The 24,786-nt window shown below is 40.9% G+C and overlaps 2 protein-coding genes across 5 annotated transcripts in view; both read right to left on the bottom strand.

The window, feature by feature from the left end:
* Positions 1-998: 998 nt before the first annotated feature.
* GGNBP2 (gametogenetin binding protein 2) lies at positions 999-19,473 on the bottom strand. 3 transcript variants are annotated; one of them, XM_035343183.1, is made up of 14 exons: positions 19,335-19,473; positions 18,690-18,811; positions 15,028-15,108; positions 12,764-13,017; positions 11,717-11,815; positions 8,484-8,597; positions 6,190-6,399; positions 5,046-5,220; positions 4,237-4,431; positions 3,541-3,691; positions 3,244-3,369; positions 3,009-3,160; positions 2,372-2,617; positions 999-1,652 (listed from the first exon to the last, which is right to left on the bottom strand). In XM_035343183.1, exons 2-14 carry the CDS (start codon positions 18,780-18,782, stop codon positions 1,449-1,451), a joined length of 2,100 nt encoding a protein of 699 aa, XP_035199074.1. In that variant the 5' UTR covers positions 18,783-18,811; positions 19,335-19,473; the 3' UTR covers positions 999-1,448. The 3 variants fall into 3 exon arrangements, with proteins under 3 accessions (XP_035199074.1, XP_035199076.1, XP_035199075.1); XM_035343185.1 differs by having other exon boundaries at positions 6,196-6,399; XM_035343184.1 differs by lacking the exon at positions 19,335-19,473 and having other exon boundaries at positions 18,690-18,983.
* A 3,040-nt stretch (positions 19,474-22,513) lies between these two features.
* The window catches only part of PIGW (phosphatidylinositol glycan anchor biosynthesis class W), a 22,232-nt gene continuing 19,959 nt past the window's right edge, over positions 22,514-24,786 (bottom strand). The window contains exon 3 of one of the 2 annotated variants that reach the window (XM_035343060.1): positions 22,514-24,695. In XM_035343060.1, coding sequence (XP_035198951.1) covers positions 23,167-24,687 — 1,521 coding nt within the window. In that variant the 5' untranslated portion in view covers positions 24,688-24,695 and the 3' untranslated portion in view covers positions 22,514-23,166. Of the gene's footprint in view, positions 24,702-24,786 lie in introns of both variants that reach the window. The other variant, XM_035343059.1, reaches the window with a different exon arrangement.

Below are 24,786 nucleotides of genomic sequence, written 5' to 3'. Positions count from 1 at the left end.
TATCAGAAACACCAAAGAACCACGGTAAAAATAAATAAATAAATCTGCTTATAGCCTCCAAAAAGGGTTTTCCTCTGTTAAATTATTGAATGGCTTGGGTTGGGGGGGGCACATGGGCTGAATGTGGATGCTTACTATGCACAGCTGTATCAGCACCTCCGATCTATTCTGTATCAGGTTTTAAATTGCCTTATTTTTGTTTTTTAATCTCCCACATTCCAAATCATCCTCTTACAACCAAGTCATCCCATTAGATGCCACGTTGGTAAGAACAAGATTTGGTTTAAGGGGTATTTGTGTAAAAGCACTCATGTTCTGTCCTCGTAACAGAGCTCATTATTTCATGAAGAAACCTGCTTTTTGTTTGAGCATGCTCTGATGGGCTCACACAGAAGAGCTTTCAGCCTGCTCTGTCAGAGTAGAAGGAAGATAAATGCTGCAGCATTGTAACTGACTGGCATCAGTAATCATGGCAATGAAAACCAAAATTAAGTTCCGCAAAATGGCACTGGCCGCACACTAATTCAGTACCATCACCCAACTAAACGTGGTGATCTTGGGCACAGCAGTAACATCAGGGTTTATACAGCACGTCAACACAGAGCAATGCTGTTTGGAGACACCTGAGCTAACTTCACACAGTGCAGTGCCACACCGACACGTATTATCTACGACTCTAGAAACAGAACAGCCACTGACAGAGCGGTGCCAGCCAGGCTGGGTGCAGTGCCACACGACACAACCAACCTATTACAGACCCCGTTGTTTGGCAGTGACTTGAAGATCCCTCGACCACACGATGGTGAATCACACAGCCTGGTGGGCTGGTTTTCCTGAGTGCCACTGAACTATCTATGCCTTTCCCAGGCAAGTTTCCTCCTCTTACAATTACCTCCAAGAAGCTACACAGACTGAAGCAACAGCTTTCCCTCTGCACTGAACAGCAAGGCTTCAAACCTCTGGGAAAGACTGTTTAAAGCAGGAACATGTACACCAACTTTTACTATGCATATTAATAAATATTCTTTATTTAAATTTTGCACATTGCGCTTTAACATATTACATCCAAAACATTTTGCAAATGGATGTCTACTTTGTAAAATCTTATATTCAGCTCATTGTCATTCTGTACAGAATTATAGGTACAACATTACTTTGCCACTAGTTTGCTTTTTGTAAGTCTCACAGTAAGAGAAACATTTAATGAAAAGAGATGGCTTAAATTATAAGAGAGGCTTGCACAGCTATTCAACTAAAGATACAAGCCTGAAGAAAGAACAAAATTAATGAAATCACCTCCACCAGCCTCCCTCAAAAAAAGAAAAAAAAAAGAATCACATTAATTTAAGATAAAATTTTGCCATAAGTCACTAAATTAAGTTTTTGAAAGAGAAGGCGCAGTAGTCATCTTGAGAATTTCAATGAAAGACAGAGCTATTTTATTGTATTTAGTTCGCTCCAGCCGTTGTCAACCAACCGTTACAAATGGGCCTCTTGTGATCATTTAAGCGGCAGTATTTATTAAATTTCTCCTTCAGATGCTGTCGGTATTGTTCTCTATTGCTGTAAAAAGACTTGTTGTTTGCCATAAATGACTGTATTTCATCTTGTGAGATAAAGATTTCCTCATCAGAAGTGCATTCAGATTCATCCTACAAATGAAAACAGGCATTTCAGAACTCCAGCATTGCCCTTCCTACACAGTACACCTGTCCTGTAATTGCACATGTCGTCTACGGTTGCTCTGAAGAAAGATGTAGCCTTCATGTCAACACAAGAAGTCTTAGCTGGCTAATCCCATCACTTCATTCACAGTGTTCTGCTCTTTTCTGGGTAAGAGGCAGCCCATACAGTCATGAAATCTACCAGAGTAATCTTCACAGTCTTAACACACTTCCATTGAAAGCGTATGGCTTTTATTACAGGTTTTTTTTTTGTTGCTGTTCTTAAAAAAATAAGAAATAAAGAACAAGGAAGAGAAGGGAATAGGGAAGGAAAGGGAGACAGACAGAAGAAAGTTGTCCAAGGAGCCTGTAATGGGAAGCAGTGTTTAAGGCACGAAGGCAGCAGATGTATGCTTCATTTGATAGAATGATACAATCCTTTTAACAAATAATACAATTTGTCACTTGCATTCCAGTGACAGCAATTTTTCCTCCTCTGCAAAGCAACTGAGTTACACACTTCACAGAGAAAATGCAAAAGTAAACAAACTAAACACCCATAGAGTAAGTTAGGAGTTTTAGTTTCGGTAACGTTATCTGCTGAAACAGTTCTTCACTGGGATTTGAAGTTCTAAACCCCATCCTCAATCCTAATGAGTTAAAGCAGTATGTGACAACCTAAAATTCCAGCGGAAGTGGTTACTTACAAGGAGCTCCACTAAGCTCTTGGCACCTTTTCCAGTATCAGGAGCAAGTGACATTTCTGTAGGTTCTGCAAACTGTGACACATTTTTCATATGGTCAAACCAAGGCAACTGCTGCACACTTTTTTCTGAGCTACAACAGCTTTCAGCATGTGTGTCTTTGGTCTTGTCACGATGAAACTCTGTGTGCATATTTCCTGAGGTCTCTCTGTTACCTGGATCTGTCATACAGCTTCCAAGTTTCTGCATCTACAATTGAGAAAGGCGGCGTTAAATCTGAACCATTCAAGTTTTATTTAGGGGAGGGAGGCAAGAGGGTAAGATGAAAGAAAAAGCACTTTCAAAAAAGAGAGCAAGGATATATTTTTTAAATATATGCAGCTGGGGGGAAAGTGGCACGTTAATACACCGCGAGCGCACAGAAGCGCACGTGCTTAGAAACACAGGACAAAAAGAGACTGCCTCCCACCACAACATGTTCTAGGAAAGACCTCAGTTTCAAAAGTTGGATGGAGAGGTAACAGAAGATCCCTGCTATCCCATTTACTATGTTGGTCACAACTGAAATTTGAGCTACTTCTGTAACTACTTTAAAATGTATGCATTTAAATAACTATTCCAGCTCACTTATCATCCTTACATGTTCATTCTCACACTTCAAAGTTTTACTTTTCTTTTTCTTCTTTTTGTTTTTGCCTTTTGTGTTATTCTCTTCTGAATTTGCCCAACACTCCACGCAGCTATCCCCATCCTCTTCTTTGTCATCACAGCGATGGACACATGAATCATCTCCTGCAAAAGACAGGGTATTTTCTCATCAGATACACTCAAGCTTTGTGTATTCTGAACCAATATTAAGTCCTTCCCAAGCCTACCGTTTTCATCATGGTTGCAAATGCCTTCAGTGCAGGCCACATCGGATCCCTCTCGAGATCCTGTTTCGCTGCCCTCCATGCTAGATGAATAGCCGCAGTCACTCCCATTACATTGTGGAGATAAACCTGAGATGAACAGAAAAGTTACAACAGTCTACAGCAGCTGTTACACACTCTGTAATCATGTCTCTGATAACTGAGATTTTTTAAAGTTACTTTTAAAAGTAATTGAAAAAGATTTTCTCTGCAAACGGTAAATGCTTTTAAAAACAAAAAAAATAATAGAATTCAACATACCTTTCTTTATTTTAGGTGAACCTAATAGGGTACCACTACTAGGACAGGTGCAAGAAGTGCTTTCATTAGTAACAATTACTTCTACACAGTTGTTAGCTTCTTCGGTGTTACCACAGGCTTTGCAACTACTTTCCGTGAAGTCCGAATTTTCCTTAAAACAATACATGAAACAGAAAAACAATACTTGCAATTACTGAAAGTAGCCCAGCCAGCATCTTTAGCATGGACACTCCTTCCACAAGGAAGAAACAGCTGACACTGATACAACTAATTTCCTCACAAGAATATGACCCTCAGTTAGCCCAATAAGTTCAGTCAGGAGATTTAGAGTAATAATTGCAGCTATTTCATTGATTTAAGGAGCTTCCTCCTTCCCAAAAATATAATGGTAACTGTCTATAACTAGCATTTGAAATCCCATATTCTAAGTGATCCTTAAGAACTGACAGCTCAAAAATATTATTCCATAAGCTGACCCCCTACCTTCAAAATTTTAAAAAAAGCTTTTTTAAAAAAGACTGTGCTGATCTGTGAAGCATTAACTTCCAGTAGCAAACAAAACCTAGCTCCCCAAAACAAAATATAGTAAAAAACCTCTCAAGAATTCTAACATGGAACAGTCAGTTGATGAATGAAGCACCACATTAAAAACCCAGTTACTTAACGCCAGCAGAAACCCCAGCTATCGATGTTTACCTTTGCTTGATTTATTTCCTTCTCTTCTGTTGCCTGCAAAGGAGTAGGGATCTCACATACACACTTATTTTTCCGTCTATTCTTTCGTTTTTGGCGCTTCTTCTCTTGTTTAAGTTCTCGCACTCTTTCTTCTTCTGAGAACTCTTCACAGAGCTGTTCCAATCGACTAATACCCTGCACTTTTTCCACAGCCATCTGTTTATAAGAGGTTAGATCTATTTATAGCCGTTAACGCAATGCAAGCTTTTACATTTATAAAAAAAAGAAGTCATTATGAAGGTGCTGGGGAGAGAGATATCTACCTAACAGAAAAGTGGAAAGTGAATGTACTATTGGTGTATGTTAAAGAAACTCTGTCTGAAGTTCAAAATCCTACAGGATTGCAGAGCATAGCTGGAACGGACCCACAAACACACCCAATGCAAGGTTTAGCAGTTGTGGTTGTAATTCAAAAGCACATATGGCACTTTTATTCATGAGCCAGATAAAACCAGAGCTACTTTAAATGATAACAGGTAGAAATAATTTCACTCTGAAAGAAAAAACATGAGATCCAGGATATTATAATGTGCAGCTTGGAAAGTAAAAACAAGCAAGTATCGATCTTTATTTTTCAGTACGCTTCACAACAGAATGCAACTCAGCTGTGATACACATTCGTGTTGCACAACTGTTGCCTGCATTGAACAGGGCACTCCTGAAAATCTCCTTCCAGCCCCACGTTAACAGAAAGCAGAAAAATAACTTCAGTGAGAACGTACACGGTCGCTATAGCGATTCAAATACAAGTTAGATAAATTGATTTTTACCTCAAAGCTTTTGCGTAAAGCATCAACACCTAGGTAAAAAAGCATCTGCCACGTTTGTTCCTCAGCTCGCAACTTTTGCCAGATTCGGTGTAATCTTTCATAAAGATGAATGCCCAGGCAGGTCAAAACTTCTTCTTGGGCTATGTCTATTGTCTTAGCATGCCTTTCTCTCCGTCTAAAGGAAGAGTTGGAGCAAAGCATAGCATTGTTAAAGTAGCTGGAAGCCTACCAAAAGATCAAAGCAATTCAATGAGGTATTTTCTGTACGTACAACTAAAGATATGTTTGCATGAGCAGCTTTTTAAAATCAAGTTCTGCTGTGCTGCATGCAGATGCAAAATAGAAAGGACCAGCTCAAAACTATATTCCTGACATGCTACTTTGTGCATGGTACTGTAAAGCTGCACTGTGCCTTCCACCCTGCAACTTCCCCCATGAGTTTGTTTGCTCCTATTAGGAGGGATCAGCAGTTTTAATGTCAGAGATGCAGCCATTCTTTTATTTCCTAGAATTGTAACTTTGTTTGTAGCAAGTATTTTAGGTTCCTAGGTTCTTGTGTGCCAGTTAACCTAAGTTTATACATTACTTACCTTACAAAATAAAAAAAATATTTCAGTATTAATCTGCATCTATCATCTATAGATGAAAAATCATTATAGAAGTATTGATATTCCTAATCAAACAGCTACGATCTAGTTCTAAAAATAGAGAGCTCAAATCCCTATTTTTCATTGGAAGGATTTTAAGATGCAAAGAACAGGTTCAGAAATTACTAAAAAACACAAGTGGCAACAAAATTAAGTTCAACACTTGGATTCAGTAAAACTTTCAACCAAGGTTCTCTTTCTATTTCACATATTCTGAGTGCTTCAATGGAAAAGCAGGCAGTTCTAATGAGTGAACAAATGAAATAGAAGACATTTAGCAATTGCTCTCAGTCTTGCCTTCAGAGTTAAACACACTTAAAAGCGCTGTAACATCTTCTCTACTTTGAAGCACTATCTTGAAAGTCTACTTCAATACGAGTATTCACGTTCAAAAGTTCATTATGCAGCGAGGAGGCAAAAAACACTTCTGCAAAATACATTCAATAATAAAATAAAGAAGCAAAGCGCTAGATAGCCCACTCTAGCAAATTACATACTCATACCCTCCTGCGAACTCTGGTTCAGCTCGACCCAATAGGTGTGCGATGAAGTCTGTTTCACAGCATACATGTATATGACGTTCATGTGGACAGCAACGCAAACCCTCATAAAGTGCAGCACAGTAGCCCTTTTCTTTGCTGCAGTCTAGCTCACCAATAAGAATATTGTATGCCCGAAGTACTTTATTTTTGCAGTCAGTGCAAAACCTGTATTGAAACACAGAACAAAACAGAACTGAATTTTTATTCAAGCAGAAATTTAGAGCAGCTAAACCTAAGTTATAACACACTGAGCTCTTTAATAGTGCATGCTATATTTAAAATAGGTCACGCTAAGGTTTATGTTACTTCAGAAGGTAAAACAGTAAGACTTTGAATGTAAGCCATGTAAGTTTACTGTATGCATTATACCACCCATCATATATTACAAGTCTAGGTATCAATTTCATGCTCAAAGGCATAAATCAAGCTAATTGTTAATATGAAGAAATTCCTATATGGATACGCAGTTCCATATTCATTCAGAGATTAGAAATCTAATAGTGAATAAGCTGAATTGTTAGTACAAGCCAGGAAAAAATTCCTCTCAATAACACACTCCAAGTTACAAGAATTATTTGAAATATACTCAAGTGAGTGATAAGCAATAAGAAAAAAGGATTCCTCTGTTGCCTGCTGTGTAAGAGTGGTTTCCACTACAAGCACCTTAAAACATATTTTGGATTACTGCACATATAGCAAAACAAGATTTACAACACAATGTATTCAATTTAAACGTGATAGCTCAGATAACTAACATGAGAACAGTACAAAGTCTGTTATAATTAAAATAAAACAACTAATTTATAAACGTAATCTTCATGAAGCTACAAAACATCTTGCTGTATTATTCTAAAAATGCAAGTCAGACAAGCTGCTCACATTTCAGCTTTCAGCTTGAAAAGCTTGCTCTTCATGCCATCTCTGGATAGTGTTTTTCCCTCCCCTAGTTTGTCCAGTCACTTGACAACACTAAGTCAAACATATTTTGATGTTTGATAGAACTATGATAACTGGCTAGTTTCTGTGGTGAAAGGAAAGAAAACAGTAATATTATTGTAGGTTAGCATCAGGAACACTGCCAACACTGTGTTTAATGTCAGAGGAGATTAAAGTTGTTTTGTTTCCAAAGTGTTATTTCCACACCACCACCACCCCCGCACCCATCTGTGCCCCCATAGTTTATATCTGAACCTTGAAACTACTGGAAATTCAAACTTTTTAATCAGCGTTGCAGCTACCATCCGCATGCAACAACAATAAGTTAGTGGCCATTTTTTTCCCCTGCAAGAGAGATGTCAGGACACTAGCACTATTAAGTTATAAACAACTGTTTTAAAACTGTGATTTGTATGCAACACCAAGCCTAAAAATCTGCATCTATTAGTTTGACATTATTTTGATATTGCACATACTCTCTGAAAGCCTAAAAAAGGCATAACCCCAATCAGAGTAGGCTACTTGTGTACGAGTAATTCTGGAACTCACTGCATTGCATCCCAACTAGCTCCTGCAGAAAGGAAAGTCTCTGGGATAGAAAGCATCAATTTCAACATTCTGTATTATTAAAAATGCATGGCTTTGACACTGCTAGTGTTCTATATCAAATTATTATTATTGTATATTAACACAGCAATGAAAGTAATCCAAGATTCCTTCAGAAACATATTTTAAACACGTCAATTAAAATCCTTTAAGTAACACAAAAAAGGTGGTAGAGCTGCCTGGAGGTAGAATTCTTACTGTCTTTCAACAGTTTACATCCCTTCCCACCACAATAAAAAAAAACAACACACACCAACATTCATCTGTCAGTGCATGCTGAAATTGCTGCTAGAATACTAACTGTTGCTACAAGATTTAAAGTTGCAAATGAGACTCACTTAATATGTATTAAGAGGTCAACAAAAAATACAAGTACATAGAGTATTAATCATGTTGTAGATCATAATTTAATTCTAACCAAAAAAATAAGAAGTAGGTATAACTTCATCTGAGGTGTGCGCAATTCTCCAACTCTAACCACGAACAATACCAAAATATTTCAACATCTTAGTCTTGTCAACTGTTACAATGCAACCTGGCGTGGTTCTCTACCTCCATGAAGCTTAGATCTTAAGTTTTAGAAGGGTGTCAGAAGAACCCTGTAAACTTTTAAACATTGTGTAGATTTCATGCGTATTTTGATTAACAAGAAAATGCAGCACGTATTTCTCAAAATGAACGTGTGTGTCTTTGTTCTTTTAACATACCTGTGTTTTCGTAGATACGTTTCTAGTGTTTCTAAAAGACAGCTAGAATCAATTAAAACTACTTCATCCCTGCATTCCTGGGACATGAGCTCCCACACATCCATCCAACAACCCCTGAAAAAAAAAAAAAAAAAAAAAAGAAAAGAAAAAAAACGTAAGAAACAGACTTTACATTATCCTGCCAGCAGGTTGGCAAAGAAGCAAAATAAAGCATCATTAGTTTACCTGACCGCTCCCTGGAAAGGTCCATAGTGGAAAATGATCCTACACTTGCTCTCCTCCTTCTTGCTGTCTTCACTATTTCTCTTATCTGCACTTAATTTCTCTGTACTACTGCTGCCTTCACTGTCACACAGTAAAAGAAATTTTAAACCTGTACCGTATCTATTATGAACTAGTTATTTTTCCTAAACAAATGCTCTGAAAATAGTGCAGCGTTCCTTGATTTCCCTTGACTCCTTTATAGGCTAAGCCTTAAATTACAGAAGATTTAAGAGTCAGATACGAGATACAGAGTTTGCCGTCCATGTTCATAAGCCCAGATTCATGATGACTTTTTGAAGTTATAGCTGAAAGCTAGTAGCAGTTTCTCAGTATAGAGCTTCAGTAGCATCCAATACAAGTTTTAATACCTCTGGTAGATGACATTTCATATGACAACTTACTGGAGAGAAAAAAACCGTAACAAAACAACCACCCCCAAACTTCCACACGTCTACTACCACAGAGAAACCGTAAAAGGCCTCATTAAACTTCTTGAATTTGTTAAAAAAAGCTTTACTAAGTACCACCAAATATGCCAAAAGTACTCTTCCAGAGCCAAGAGCAAACTTTACATAGCAAGTCATGTTTACTTACAGGCTTGTCTACACTTGACGCTTTACCAAAATGGTCACTCCGGGTTCAGCTCATGTCTGGATACAACAGAGCAGTAAAACAGAGGAAGAAGTACTCTGACTTAATAATTACTTTCTCAAGAGTACTTATTTATGCTAATATCTCAGTGATTTGACAGATCATTTATGAGAGGTTAAGACACTCCTTAGCCCCAGTGGAACTGAGCAGTGATAAACCAGGTACATTGAAACACAGAACGCCAAGTCACTCTCCAGTGGTATTAGCTGGCATTCCTAGTTAAATAACTTGGATAATTAAACACAATTACTATTCAAAGAGCTTTTTTTTTTTTTTTTCCCATGTATATGAAACACCTAACAGATGCAACTCCTCTAAATGAGTTTCTTGTAGTGGAGTCAAGTAGAAGCTCTAAGTTGATCCACAGAATTTGTTCTGTAAGACAATTCTATTTGACGCCTCCATGTCTAGGCTGTTAGCACATTCACTTCCACTCCAGGCAGCAGATTTATTTGGAGAAATATCAGTACTGATACACCCTGATCACTTCTGTAGCGCAACAAATGGGTATCGACTGAGCAAGCAGAGTGCAAGCTATGTTTCTTTAGCAAACTACACTGATAGTCCACATGCCACGTTATCAGATAAAGCTGAAAGCTTAACTTGCAGTGTATTAAAATATTGCTCTTCCACTTATTCGCTGTTATCCTGCCACTGCTCAAAATACTAAGGAGATTTATACCAGCGTGAATTAAGGAAATAGAGGCAGCATTTTCCTCTATACGTTTGCTTTCAGTACTGTTTTGTGCTGCCAGAATGGCGAGTATAGGTTCTGTGATACATGCCCTCGCACAGAAAATATTAATCTTACTAAAAACAAATGGAAAAAATAACACTTTCATAATGCTTTAAACTTGCTGGTTTTTGTTTTTTAAATACATCCCTGTGATCTCTTGCTTGTGTAGCATAAGCTTTAAACCAATTATATGACAGGTCTGGAACCAAAATATAATAGAAGATGGTGATTAGCTACCAGCACCCTCAAGCAGCACAAGTGAAAAATCAAGTGTCAAATTCCATGTGCCTAGCATCTCAGGGGATCCATCTAAACCCAAAGAGACTCAAATCTGCATAGAAAAATACACGTCCTGTAACTGGAAACCTGATGACAAAATTTGAACAGGTTGTACGCTTAACCAGAAGCAGAACACAAGTGACTGAAGGTCTCTAACACTCCAACTAAGCACAGTAGTGAAATTTACCAGCTATCATTTCAACAATGATTGAACAAACAAAAAAACCCACACCACAGATTTACAGGGTGTGTTTTTTTGGTTAGCCAGCTGGCACAAGCCATACAACTAACACACAGAAGCATACATGCATTTTCTGCACTGATGTATTCAAAACATGCTGTCACATTTTGAGAAAACACTTTTCACAGATTTTTAGTTTTAAACCTGCCACCCAACCACAACAAAGCCCTCTGTTAACAACGCCTTATGCAGTCGTCAATAATCTCAAGCAAAATGATGTATTTGTATCCTTTTACTTCAGTGGAAGAAAAACTGCTGACTAATTGCTTTCGTACAGAGCACGAAAACCTAGAGCATTGTTTGTATCACAATGCAGAAGCCATCCATCCCCTGAGCAGACTATATTCCGAGATATATTCCAGATGAGAAATGAAAAGCACATCAGAGAGCACTGGTTTGTAATGGCAGAGTTTGCTTTTGGCAACTGGTTTTGAAATTAAACATGGGTATTTTTGTGGAAGGGGAAAAAACCCAAACCAACCAACAACACTAACAGCCTGCCACCAGATGGAAGACCCAAAACCCAAGAGTCAAAAATGCAAGAGCTAGAATTAACAAGCACATTTGGGGAAACAGCTGATTTCGTAGAATAGCCTTAAAAGTTCATACCAAAACATCACCAAGCAGCTGAGGGAGCTCTGACAAAGGGCGCAGGGACACCTCTCACACCGTGCAGAGTGAGAACTCATGTGAGAGGGCAGGAAACCACACTGCACTGTTCATTGGACAAAACTGAAGTGTAAGCAAGGGCAGCGTGGAAAAGTTTAAACATCCTACTGCCGTAAGATTCATGGTCTTATCACTGAAGGGCTAACTGCTTTCTTATGAAAACCTACTGAGAAAGGCTCATGCCCTGTAAGGCATGCTGCCCCAAATTCTTGGGTGCCCCCTCCTCTCTCCTGCAACTTTTTGGATCTAACATAATCCAAAGAATTTGGAAATTATTACTCTGGAAAACAGATAAAAACATATAAATTTATCTCTATGCTTAAGAAATTAGTTTCTGTAGTTTGGTTCCTTTAATATTTCAGATTGAATTGTGCATGTTAAGCATAAACTTACCCCAAAGGTTTTGGTTTGTGTGTGTCCAGAGAGTGTAACTGACATCTTTTATTCTTCTTACTTTTGGGAATTGCATCGATCATATCATTCAGTTTGGACCTATGGAAAAAAGGTAACTTAGTATTCTGAAAACATGGTTATCCAGAGAAATTCCCAAGGGATTGATTCAGCTCACGGATCAGAAACATTGGAAGGAACATTAAATCTAAAACTTTCTTCCTGTCCCCTATTTTTACTTATGACACAAAATCTTGCAGTACACATGGAAAATACAGTATAGGTATTCCAAACAAATCCTAGCAATCAAGATAAAGATAACTCACGTCTAACAAGCTATTGCGTTACTCCCCTTTAAAAATAACAGACGTGGAGCAATGACACCTATTTCAAAAGTGCAGGGAACTATGAATTCATCATGCTACACTACCTCACCCCCAAACCTCACTATCCCCAGCTCTGCAGTAACCCTTCCTACTTCCCACTGGCCTGTGAACTGCAGCAAGAAGTAGAGCGAGCTGAAGCCAAGTGGAAGGTAAAGGCAAGCTGTGGTGGACAGTCACTGTTTGGTTCGTTGACAGCTGAGAAACAAATGGCACTGAAACCAGAGCTACTTATTGTGCTAGCCAGACCCAGAAGGTTTGACTTTCTCAGCATTACCTTCCTACTCAAGAGTAGAATTTTTATTTTTTATGGTGTATGTTTTACATGCAAAATAGTATGGTGAAGAAGCAATCTTCTTCCAGAGACCATGAAGAACCCACAGTGCCTCTTCCAAGATTAATAACTAAATATTTTAATAGCTGTATCTTTCAACTGCAACCATGGCATCACAACTGATGGTATGAAAGGTTAGGCATTTGGGTTTGTTTTTCTACAGGTTAGTAAACAACTCATTTAACAGAGCTGTAAAATACAAGTACGTGCTATCAGATGCAAACTTGCAACAACTTAGATTCTCCAACAAGAAAGCTGCAAAGAAGCTAGCTTTCCTTTTCTTCAGACAAGAATAATCTGAGCAGTTCTAAGGTAACAGTGGGTCTCACTTACCCATGCACATAAAACAGTGTATAAAGCTTCTTTGCATCAGTCATACAGCTCCGAGTTACAGAAAGAACACCCTTTGGCCCTACTGTTAGAGGCTCAAGTGCTGGATTTCCAGACTCAACAAGCTGAGAAAACAGACGCTCCACACTACGACGACAGCCAACACACGGGACCAGCTGAGAAAGTGCACTCAAAACTTCACGTGATGTCACCATCATGGCAATATTTAGATCCTGCTGTTTAAGCATGCTATGCCTCTAAAAGAGAGCAAGAAATGAAATAGTTAGAAATAAAAAATAAAAACACAAACTGTTCAGCCTTTCCTCATCAAAATACACTCGAGGTGGGAACTGCATGCAGTGCTCAGTTTCAGGTACTGGCAATCACTTACAACGCTTACTGTATGAACCAAACCACATCCACTAACAACATTGGAGCAATTCTATTTCAAGTCTTACAGTCCGCCCTCAGAAAAAAAATAAGTATTTTTCTCTCCTGTCACTCAAATCAGCAAAAAATACTGCTTCCAAACAAATGGCATGTGTCCCTGTCATTAAAGAGGCCTTTTTCCTCCAACTCAGCTCAGATGTTTTAGTAAAGGGCCTTACATACAACTCTGCACATCGTTTTCTACTCTGTCTCATTTCATCTTTGGCACATAGGAAAGAAATTCCCGGACACTCATTGGCATGCATGGAAATCTCATTTACAACAAACTCGATCTGTTTGCACCAAGACAATTTAGCAACGCTGTCCCTAGAAGGCTGCGTGCCATTTCACATTAAAAATCTAATACCTGAAATTAAAAAAGCACGCATTACTATTCAGGGTGAAACATTTTTACTTCAGGAGTGAACATTCATGTGTGCTAATAATAGAACTTTAAAGAGAACACCTTCTAATATTTCTTACGTCAATAAACACTTTTAGGAGCTTCTCCTCATTCCTCTGTCAAACATATCCACGCACACATAGACACAAAAAGCACATACCTTTCTATTTCTTCTTCTAACTGCTAAATTACTAGCTCAGAGTTCATCAACTTTGAACTTCCACTAGCACAGCTACACGGAACAGATGGTCTGTTCCTCTGAGAGCGTCCCTTCTCACACAGCACCCAATGTATCTACTCTTTGAGTATCAGCACTACAGGCACTTCTCAACTTTATCTGTCAAAGCAGAGCACTGTCAGTATATTAATCGTGTCACTTTCCCCTGGTTATACAGGAAATACAAATATGCCTACAGAGCTGTATCTATACAGTGAATGTTTTGCCACACTGCTGTCAAATCACACCAGTTAAACACTCCTAACATAGAAGAGAGATGTCACAACTGGTGGGGAAAGAGACCACACAATATAGCAAAACTGATCGGTCACATGGAATGCAGAAATACATGGATCGAAGTGAAAAAACATTTATTTCACTTTAAGTAATTCATGTTATAAAAAGTAAAGCTATTATCGGATAACATTTAATGTTTGTGTTCTGAAAGGAAGACACATTAAATAATCTGACAAGTGATAGCACTCCGCAATAATCCTCTTTTCTGTAATTAATAGTACTAATCACAGCAACAACAGAAATGAGCTATTTTCACAACACAACCATGCTTCATAGGCAGCATATGTCTCAACTGCTGCTGCCAAGCCACAGTGAAGAAATGTAAGTTGCCTATCAGCAAACTGGCTTGTTCCTTCCGACATCAAGTGACAACCTATATTTATTTAATTTTTTTGCTACAGGTGTTACAGTGCTACAGCTATTTGCCGGAGTGTTCACAGATAAGTTTCAGGGGCGCCACAAAAAATGTCTCTCACTGTTCAACTACATCTAATCTCTAAAGCAGCACGGTAATTCTACCTTGGTATGGTACTAGCCATAACAACTGGACCTTAAGCAATACACACCTTACTTGAATAAGCAGTTCAAGATTTATTTTTATTTTTTAGAAAGAAGTCAAAATGCAGTAAGAAACTGTAGTTTCCATTAAGCATAAACTGGCAGTGACCAGTTTTCAACTCTAATCGGATATGCAGCAATGGCCTCCTGGGAAGACAACAGTGTATAAAAGCCATGAAGTACAGAAGATGAATGCACCCAGTGTACTTTGGTACCAACAGATAATTGCATATAGGTGCCAACGTGTCTTTCAAGTCATTTATTAAGTCATTCCAGGAATGACAGCCTCCTAGAGAAGCGAGCATGAACCTACAGAAAGCAAGATCTAGTGTGTATCTTTCTTAAAAAGAGGGACATACTTACCTGAATGAATTGTTTTAATTGTGCATTGTTGTTCTGATGTCCGTCAAGGTTTAGCACATTATCAGGAAATTCCATCACCATCTATGCGAAAGAGAAAAAGAAAAGTTTTCAGAAAAAGTTGAATACAGAGCATTACCTTGTTTTGCTTTCTTGAGGAGAATGAGGAAATAAGATGAGAAGTCCTCGCCCAGCTTGAAGAGGCACAAAAACAGTTTAAAACAGTGAATGTTTCAGCAAATTAACTAAGTATCTTCACTAATACAATGTTCTAGAAAAAGTTTACAAAGAGAAAATGTTGAACAGCTGATACAGGAGAGAGCAGAAGTTGCTAAAGGGAACATCACTGTTTATGTTACATTATCTGCAGGACTTGAGACCTTGCTTCAGTTAAAAGAAGGGTTGTACTTCAACACAAATTGACCAACAGCCTAAGAATTTATAAAGCTCTGAAAAAAAAATCCAGTCACAACAGTTTAATGACTTTGAGTCTACTTCTTCAAAGGCTAATTTAAACCAGTCTTAATTTAACAAGGTACTCCACGGTATATTTTGTTTTGTGAGACTGCAGCTGCAACTCTCAAGGGGCTCAAAGTTAAAATGCCAAGCCTACAGAACAAGGAGATTAAGTAATTAATATTTCTTTCCCAACTACTAACCAAAGAGGGCAGTTTCTTGAAAAGGCAGTGAGATAACTTTTAGTCAAAAATCCAACATAACCATGGGGAAAAATGAAGCCAACTAGAACCAGAAGTGAAGACTGGCTCAGTTATCTTTTTTGTCCTAACTAAGAAATAGCGAATTTAACAACATAAATATTGAAAGTTCAATTTAAAATCTCAAAGACAAAATAACATTGATTAATAACTCTAATATCAATCAACACCACAATAAAATTATCCGATTCCTTCTTTTTTCTCTCTTCTCTAACTTCTTTCAACTGCCTGGTAAAGAGAGAATTCCCTGTTGTCCGTGTAATTGCAGACACTACCTCCAGAGAATTGATACGCTTACTTTTACAGGCACTAAACACTGCTCCAAAATAAACATCTATTCTCTACGGCCAGAAAGCAAAGCAATATTTTGATCTCACATGTGCTAGAATCGGAGCATCAGCAAAGCCTAGTAGTGTTTGTGCAGAACAGTGCCACAGCCACTGCTAATTCTGACCTCTCAGGTATTTCTTTTCCAGCTTCCCCTCCCTCATCCCTAACGACACACACTTCGCAGCAGAGCACACGGTTTGGCTGCAGGATTACAGGTTTCCTAGACAGCTAATTTGATGGTCATGGATGAGCTAAATGCAAAAGTAAAAGCACTACCTGCTAATGAGAAAATGAAAAGAAAAATCTGCACATTTCGTTCCCCTCACCTTTATCAGCCACTATCAGACAACACCCACAGATATATTGTACAGCACAGTGAAATTATCAAAGATTAAATTAATTCACGTGTCTGTCTGATGAGATTTTATTAACTGGTTAAACATAAGCCACCGGCTGGAAGAAAAGATTTCCACACTACCACATCAAATGGAATGCCTTCTAGAGATGATGAAAGCTGCTTAAGAAGTGAAAAGGGTTAATATTTAAACTTCCTTTAATTTATAGTTGAAGCTTAGAAACACAAAAGTAAGAGTGAACAATTCATTTAGAGGAGCGATATCATTCTACACCTAAACAGGCTTCTGTGCCACTAGAAAGCAACGTTACGAGTTTAAGAGCAGTAAGAGCCATTCATTCCATGTTTTGCAAGCAGCAATTCACTATTTTTAGAGTTAAGGCATAGACTAAGACCTCCAACTGACAAACAGAAAGGAAGTAACCCCATTACTTTTCAATTTTAAGTTTTAAACAGGGTCAACACAAAACAGTTGATTTCAATAAGCATTAAGATAATGCTGAAGACGTACAATTACATTTAGAAGACAACAGCATCCATTTCAAATAACTGCATCTCTTGCAATAGCTCTCTTTAAGAATTAAGAAAATAAATCATGGAAGGCTGCAAGACAAGGAAGCTAAGAGCTCATTCAGCTGTTTCTACAGACTTATCTGCAGACCAACCTCATATCTGAATACTCTGTAACAACAGTAACAGAATGGGAAAGAAAAAAAAGGATGTTAGAATGTTTCTTCATGGTGAGGATGACTTGCACTTACATAAATGCCTCTCATCCTGGTGGATAGAGAACTGACATACAGCTATTGGGACCTCTTCAATTACAACTATGGCTTGCCTCTGGTGTAAAAAAATGATAATGACAACGTGCTGCAGCTGTGCCAAGTTTCAGGCAGGGAGTTAAGTTCTGGAACTAAATCACAAACAGAATTATAGGCCTGCCTAAGTTAAGTCACCTGTCTCATGCTTGGTATGGCCGAATGTTCACACGCACTCTCAAAATCTGTCAAATGCAAACAAAAACCCTACGGTGCTCCTACGCAATACTGGGATTGCGGCTAATCAGCCATTCTAGGAGGCTAGATATTGCTTTGAAAAACTCGAGAGAAAACTGCCTAATGTACAGCACAGTTAGCCAGAGATGACAGGCTATGTGAGGCCAAAAAACAGCGATGATTTTTAGAGAGTTATTAATATGCCATCATTTACAGTGACCAAAACTAAAATACAGTGAGGACCTCCTCTCTGAATGTAGCAGAACCAGATGGGATTGAGACATAGGGTCTTCAGCAACGCGACAAAAGGTTTAGAGACCATTTGAAGATGCTCAATTGTTTTGCTCTGGAAGATGGAAGAAATCACATTATCAAGTTGGTAAAGTTAAGAAAAAAATAAGTCAGGCGTTTTTCCATATTTAAACATGAGATGAGAATTTTAGAGCATGTATATTTTACATCGTTTAAGTAAGAGCAGTTACTGTCATGTGACACATCACTGACAACTGAATTCACGTATGAATAAGATACCCCGCAATACTATGTAAATCCGATTTTATTTTCAGCCCAATATTTTCCTACATTAGGAATTCAGACAAACGACAACCGGCTGGAGTGCATCCTGTGTCCACCTACTATGCAATTTCTGATCCTTCCTCCAAACACGTGAAGAAAACAAAAAGAGACTGACTAGAGAGCCTCTAAGTTGCACTCAGTTCACTTTTCCACTGAATCTTCTAGAAATGGCAAAATCCTCATGCTTTCAAGATCACAAGAACGTGCTGAAATTGAAAGCCTCTGAGATATGTTGCTAAGTGCACGGCAGCATTTCTTACACACTCGGTAACCCCTTACTTTAAGGTACAGCTGAACACCTTTGGCCTTTCCCTGCCTGCTTACAGGCAAGGCAATTACCTAGCCTGTGACTTGGGTTTTAACGTTAACATGGCTCCTTTCCTTACGAGATGAAAAATGGCTTTGCCCCACATTTGTGCTCTGGCACCGAGGCATGCCTGTCACTTCAGAACGAGTTACATGCAGAGCCCAGCACGACAACAACTTTCTCCCCGTGCTGCTTACAGGTTTTTAGGGCTGGGAAGGAGGCAGAAAAGTTGCTCCGTTCAGCAGCGGTCACCCCCAAGGGCTGCAAAACCCCGGGGCCGAGCATTGCTGGAGCAGCCCCGGGAGGAGCCCGGGAGGGCCGTGTGTGAAGGCCTCGCCCGGGCACCGCAACGCCCGGCCCGCTGCCGCCGGGGGCTCGGCACTCACCGTGAGGGTGTCATCGATGTAGAGGGGGATCTGCCTCTTCTCGAAGGGGAACTCCTCCTCGCCGTCCCTGCACACCGCCACCAGCCGCGCCATCTCCGCCGCTTCCTCCTCCCAGCTCCAGCCTGCGAGCAGCCAAAACGCCGCGGAGGTAAATCGCCGCCGCGCTTCCCCGGCACACTTTCACCAGCAGGGGAAACGAGCCTGCTTTACCCCATCGCCTGATTCACCACGGAGAGCGAGCCGACACCGCCGCTCCCCGGCCACCGGAGCCGGGCTCGGAGCTCGCAGCGGGACCGGGGCTGGGGGCGGCCGGGAGGGGGCCGGGGCCGGGCTGAAGGCGGGGGGCGGCGGGGACGGGCGGGGACGGGGCCCCGGAGGAGCCCCGACGGAGCCCAGGCAGCCCCCGGGGTGGCTGCGGAGAGCAGGGGGGAGCCAACACCGCCGCCTGCGGAGCGGGGCCGCCTCCCTGCCTCCCTCCCGCAGGCCGGAGGGGCCGCAGCCGGGGCGGGCAGCCCGCAGCCCTCAGCCCACCGGGCTCTAGCGGGGGCCCGGTGAAGGCTCGGAGCCGAGGCTCTCCCCCTCCCTCATCCCCTCCTTCCTTCCCTCTCCCTCCCCTCAGCCCCACCGCGGCCCCCGGGCCTTTACCGGCTGCCCCCAGCCGCGGGCCGTGACAGGCGGGCGGACACCTCGGGCCCCACCTCGGGCCCTGCCGCGGGGCCGCCTCCTTCCGCTCCCCCTCCCCGGGCCCTCCCCGCGGGCGGCGGCCCCGGCCCCGGCCCGCCCCGGCCCGCCCTCCTCTCGCGAGATACCGCGGCCGTTGCTTCCTCCCCCTCCTCGTCCCCCTCCTCCTCCTCCTCCTCTCCTCCCTCCCCGGTGCCGGGGTCGCCCCCCGGCCGTTACCTCCCGCCCCCCCCCCCCGGGCTGGGGCCTCCTGAGGAGCTCCGGGGGGAGGCCGCATCACAAACGGTTCGGAGGGAACGGGGCCGGGGCCGAGCGGGGGCCGGTGAGGGAGCCCCTCGGCTCGGTTCGATTCGCTTCGGCTCGGCTCGGAGCCCCCCGCTGCCACAGGAGGGACCAGGCCCGGAGCCCTGTGCTGAGCGTGGGGACAGCGCCAAAGGCCTCACCACAGGCACAGACGGTGCTCGGGCTTTTTATTTTTCTGCTCGTTTCATTATAAAAGCGTTTTCGTGGAGGAGTTCATGGTTTTGACTTGCGCACCACCTGCCTCTTATGGAAGCGTGATGAGGAGCTGTGTTGCTGCACAGGTTGCAGCTGTTTTCGTGGCTTTCTTAACCAAAAAAACAAACAAAAAAGCTGGCATTTTGTGTCAAGCAGCAGCATCTCACCTTAGTGTGGTGGGCATGGGCTCACGCGGGACCCTGGACCATTTCTGTCCCTGGATCATACATCAGCACCCCAAACCCTGCGTACTCAGGGTTACGTACATACATTAATAAAAGATGTATGGAAACCACCATTCAATTTCATGTAACTTTTATCCATGGAAAAGGGTTTTTCACTGCACTTTCAGAAAGGGGAGCTTTGAAATAGGATACTGGCTGAAATCTTTATTGTAATGTTTGACTTCAAAAGAGACCTGACTGGGTTGGAAAGGAAGGCGTGCTGCTGTCTGAATTAAAAAAATGACACACTTAAACCCAATGAAATTTGGTAAGGAGTAACTGTTGTTTAAGGAATAACAAGCTTAAGGACAAACATAATATGCTCTACTCACCTGCATTTTTTCTATCCCGCAGTCCTACAAAAAGGCCATTCAGTGGAATTACGGCATCAAAGATGAAACAATTTCTGTTTTCCCAGTCCTCAGCTTTACAATTATTAAAGTCAATGGCATGCTGTAGTTCAGCCATTTTAGCCTTACTAGCTGAAATATATTCTACTTTCACTATGTAACATATTTTGATTTTTTTTTTCACATATATCTGTAGATCTCTGTGAGTTTACTCATCTAAACACACCCAGCTGTGAAATGAAATGTAGTGCCCTTGTCCCTGCCAGCTGTTGAGCTAGCAGGCACCGAGGTGTACACAAAGAAAGTGTCTCCAGCGTATCACAGTGCTAACTTCTCTTGCATCTTTTTGAACTGATTGTGCTTTTCTTGTACAGATTCTGTGACCAAAGAATGCTTGCTTGCATTTCGTGGTTCTTCGCAGAAGCACGGTTAATTATCTATCTATTCATAGCCTAAACATTCAGTATTAATAACTGCTGGTTGCTTCAGGGCAGAATTTGCCACGTTGGTTATTGAGAATAAGTAATGGGAATTAATTGTCCCTCATTAATTCAGTGGTGAGCAACTTACTTCAGATGGCTTTAGAAGTGGGAGACTGCCACGCAGTGCTGCGCTGTTCTCACACTTTACTCATGTGCTATGGGCCCCTCGGCTCGCCAGCGCTGCTACAACCACAGCTCCAGTCCTGCAACCACCCCGCTGCCTGCACGCAGCTCGCAGGGCTCTGCACAGACACAGCAAACCTCCCACGGAATTTTTGCTTCATGAAATGGAGTTGGCGTCTAGAGAGTTTGCTGCTTGTCCAGACACAACTCGGCTTTGTCACACCCAATTAACGCCTTAATTCTGAATCACGCAGATAGACTTGTGCTCGCAGGTAGAACTCGTTGCAGGTCTTCTGCTTCAAACAGTTCAAAAATTAATATCCATGAGTAGTTTTGCACAAATGAATGATGGAAGTGATGGAAGCCTTTCTTCCCTAGGCAAGGCTAGGAACTGTTTTAAAATAAATTACCAGAAGAACAGTTACCAGGAAACTCTGCTATAAACTATGGTAATTGTTTGTAAGACAGAGTTGCCTGCTAACTGCATCTGTAAGACAGAGTTGCCTGCTAACTGCATCTGTCTGCAGTAGTAACTGCAACTAGTACAATACAGGCTGCTTTTCTTTAATTCTGAGGACTATATGGCTATAACTTGAAAGTAAACAAACATAAACTCAGCATGTCCACAGTATATAACCTTCAGTCATCATCTTTCCGTTGACCAAAGCCTGAAAGAACCCCATAAATTCAAGGATATTCCACAACATGTCTGCCTTCAGGGATCTGATTTAGAGGCTTAATCTCCCTAGGTTTTATGATTCATTGCATTCAATAGACAAGGAAAAAATTGAAATATGGCCCATGTGCACTCCTGTAACTCCACTGACATTAGACATCCATCATCAACTACAGTTCGTATTCCACTTCTGAAGGATTTGTATCGCCCACTCTTGAATTCCTCGTGATCTTTAAATGTATTTCTCTTCTCTACAACTTAATGAGGTCAGGAAGAACTGTCACAGTTAGGAAAGCGAACAAAAAGGGTGTTCTGCTCTGAGCTTATGGGAAGACTGTGATAGATGGAGAAACTGAGCACCTCTCTTACCAACACTCTGCTGGTATCCTGCCCTACTGCATCATGCTTCTTTCCATTTGACACTGTTTGCTAATAAGAATTCATACAGAATGTTCCCACTAGAAGGCAGCTTGGCTGTCAAAATACAGTATTAAATGAGCTACTGTTTAAAACAATTTTATAGACAAATATGTGAGCCTTGAGTACTTTAAAGTAGAGTTGAAGACCATATTCTACCGTGTTGCTAAAGATGAGCTGTCACAACATGTTGGGATGCGGGCTGGGGGTGAATTAGTTTTGGATCTTTGTATTTTCTTACAAAGGGCCGTGCAGCTCTTATTATCTGCACCACAAATTCCACCAACTGCTTTATGAATTCAGCGGCAGTGGAGCTTTATCATTCAGAGCATCATATTTAGATAGGCTCGTCATTTTTATTCATCACTGAGGATGAAAATAAAATTTAGCTTTAATTCAAAGGCTAATTTAGATTTCAGTCTATGATTAACATTCCACATACAATTACTGCCATCAAAGTCAAGCATATGCATAAATCCTTGCAGGACTGGGGCCAAAACACATTTTTAACTATCCACTCATCCAACAGATTTTATATAAAGAATTATTCTTATCTATTATTTATGCAAGGGCCTGAACTATCTAGATCTTGACACAGCTAAGTCTGTCTATAAATAAGTACTACTCATTTTCTTACTTTTCATCTGGCTTCGACTCTGCACAGTGTTATCTAATCTTACCAGCACTTGGATATAAACATACCTCTCGAATCTGCAGTTCACTAGCCGTAACGTTACTTTTCTGCATATATGTTTACAGAAACAGTGCAAGTATTCAGCAAACGATCTCAGAAACTAGGTTTTCAGGAAAATGTGCAACATCTTCAACAGGTAACAGTACCGATTGTATGATTTGGTAAAACAAAACCTAAAAATAAATAAATACATACAAATAATCATTAAAAGCTGTCATAAAAAGCTGTTATAAATACTAACTTATAAAATATTGTATTTACATATCATTAAATACATTTTTAATTAAACACTAAATAAAGTTTAGCTAGTCCCCCCTTAAGACAGGGTGGAATCACCAAAATTTTAATACTATATTTTTGGCATGCAATGTATACATAATTAAACAGTTAAAAAACATATACAAATGCAGTATACATAATGTAAATGCAGCCTTGCTGTGGATTGTATCTATCATTATATTCACAATACCAGTCATAACATTTGCTAGCAAGAAAAATAGTAGCTGATTTTTATTAACAGCACTGATCAGGCAAGCGTGCGACAGCTCACTTTCCCTTCCGATAGGCACAGCCTCCTTTGCATCCTTTTTGCTGGTGTTATGGGGCTTTCCAACACTCCAACAAGAGGGCACATTGGAGCCCTTCACGAGAAGCTTTGTGAACACCAGCATGAGATCAGTCACTACGAAGAAGACAAAGAGAGTCAGGCAGTGAGCAACGACCCATATGCAGTACGACAGATTGGCCATCCGGCGGGACACGGGGTCTGCGTGTGCTTGTGACAGGTGAAGCAGTACGAAGAGCACAAGGATGGTCAGCATTAAGAAGCAGACTGCTTCCATCCAGTCCTTGACCGAGTTTCTGCACTTCATCAGATAGAGCCCTACTTGCACACTTGCCATGTATATGGCTAGATATCCAAAGAGAGAGAGCAGGCCTTCCCTGTTGGCATTGAAAAAGCCAACCCTAGTATCTTTGCCGTTGCTGCCATGCAAGACAAATGTCTTCAGAGAGGTAATGTTAAGAATAAGCTGATAAAGTACAGCGAGATTCATAGCCACAATCCAAGAATAATTTTTTGGAATTATGGCTAAAAGTAGAGATGCTGCAAGCCTCACAAATGCTAAGGTAAAGAAAAAATTCCAGTGCACTCCATACTCTGAAGTATGTTCGTGATACTCGATAGATTTAACGCTAAGGAGTCGTCCAACACCAAGGAAAATCAACGGCCAGATGGAAAAAACCTGCTTGGCCAGATGGGAAAATTTTGGTTGCGTCACATATGACTTTTGTCTAACTTCAGGACTAACAAGAGCATTACCAAAAATGAAAGCTCCAACCCCCAAATCCATAACTCCAGTTCCATAGGTCTCAGCTTTGGCGTATCGCCTTGGGAACTGTGGGAAATCCACTGCTAAAATACTGATCGATGTCAGCACGTTGACATAAACACGGAATGCAGTTATTGCTGGAATGTATTCTGAATCCAAGTATGCCTTCTGGAAGTCTTTTACAATTTGCCTGAAAGGTGCTCTGGTATCATGTTTTCTTTGGCTGTATATTTTAGAAAATATTCCTGCACAGATGGCTGTAATGATGCTTGGCAGAAAAAAGATGATTGGAGACAGGACTGTACAGGAGAACAGGAGAGGAGACACCAGCACAACGAAGTCCAGCAGCAGGCTGTATTTCCTTGAACTTAGAGGCTTCCCATTGTGCAGGTAATACAAAATCAAGAGGAGTCCTCTGCAAAGCAGGCAGAGCGGAGCTAGAGGCAAGCCCAGCGAAACTTCCAGCAAGCTCGTTCCGTTCAGGTTACTGATAAAGGCTTCTTTCAGCTGTTTTTGTGACATCCTTCTTTCTTGCGCTGAAATCAGAAGCATGAAATAGAGGAAGGGAAGGGAAGGGAAGGGAAGGGAAGGGAAGGGAAGGGAAGGGAAGGGAAGGGAAGG

The sequence above is a fragment of the Oxyura jamaicensis genome, chromosome 19, assembly GCF_011077185.1.
Source record: "Oxyura jamaicensis isolate SHBP4307 breed ruddy duck chromosome 19, BPBGC_Ojam_1.0, whole genome shotgun sequence".
Classification (NCBI taxonomy): Eukaryota; Metazoa; Chordata; class Aves; order Anseriformes; family Anatidae; genus Oxyura; species Oxyura jamaicensis.
This window is presented reverse-complemented; position numbering and strand designations above follow the sequence as displayed.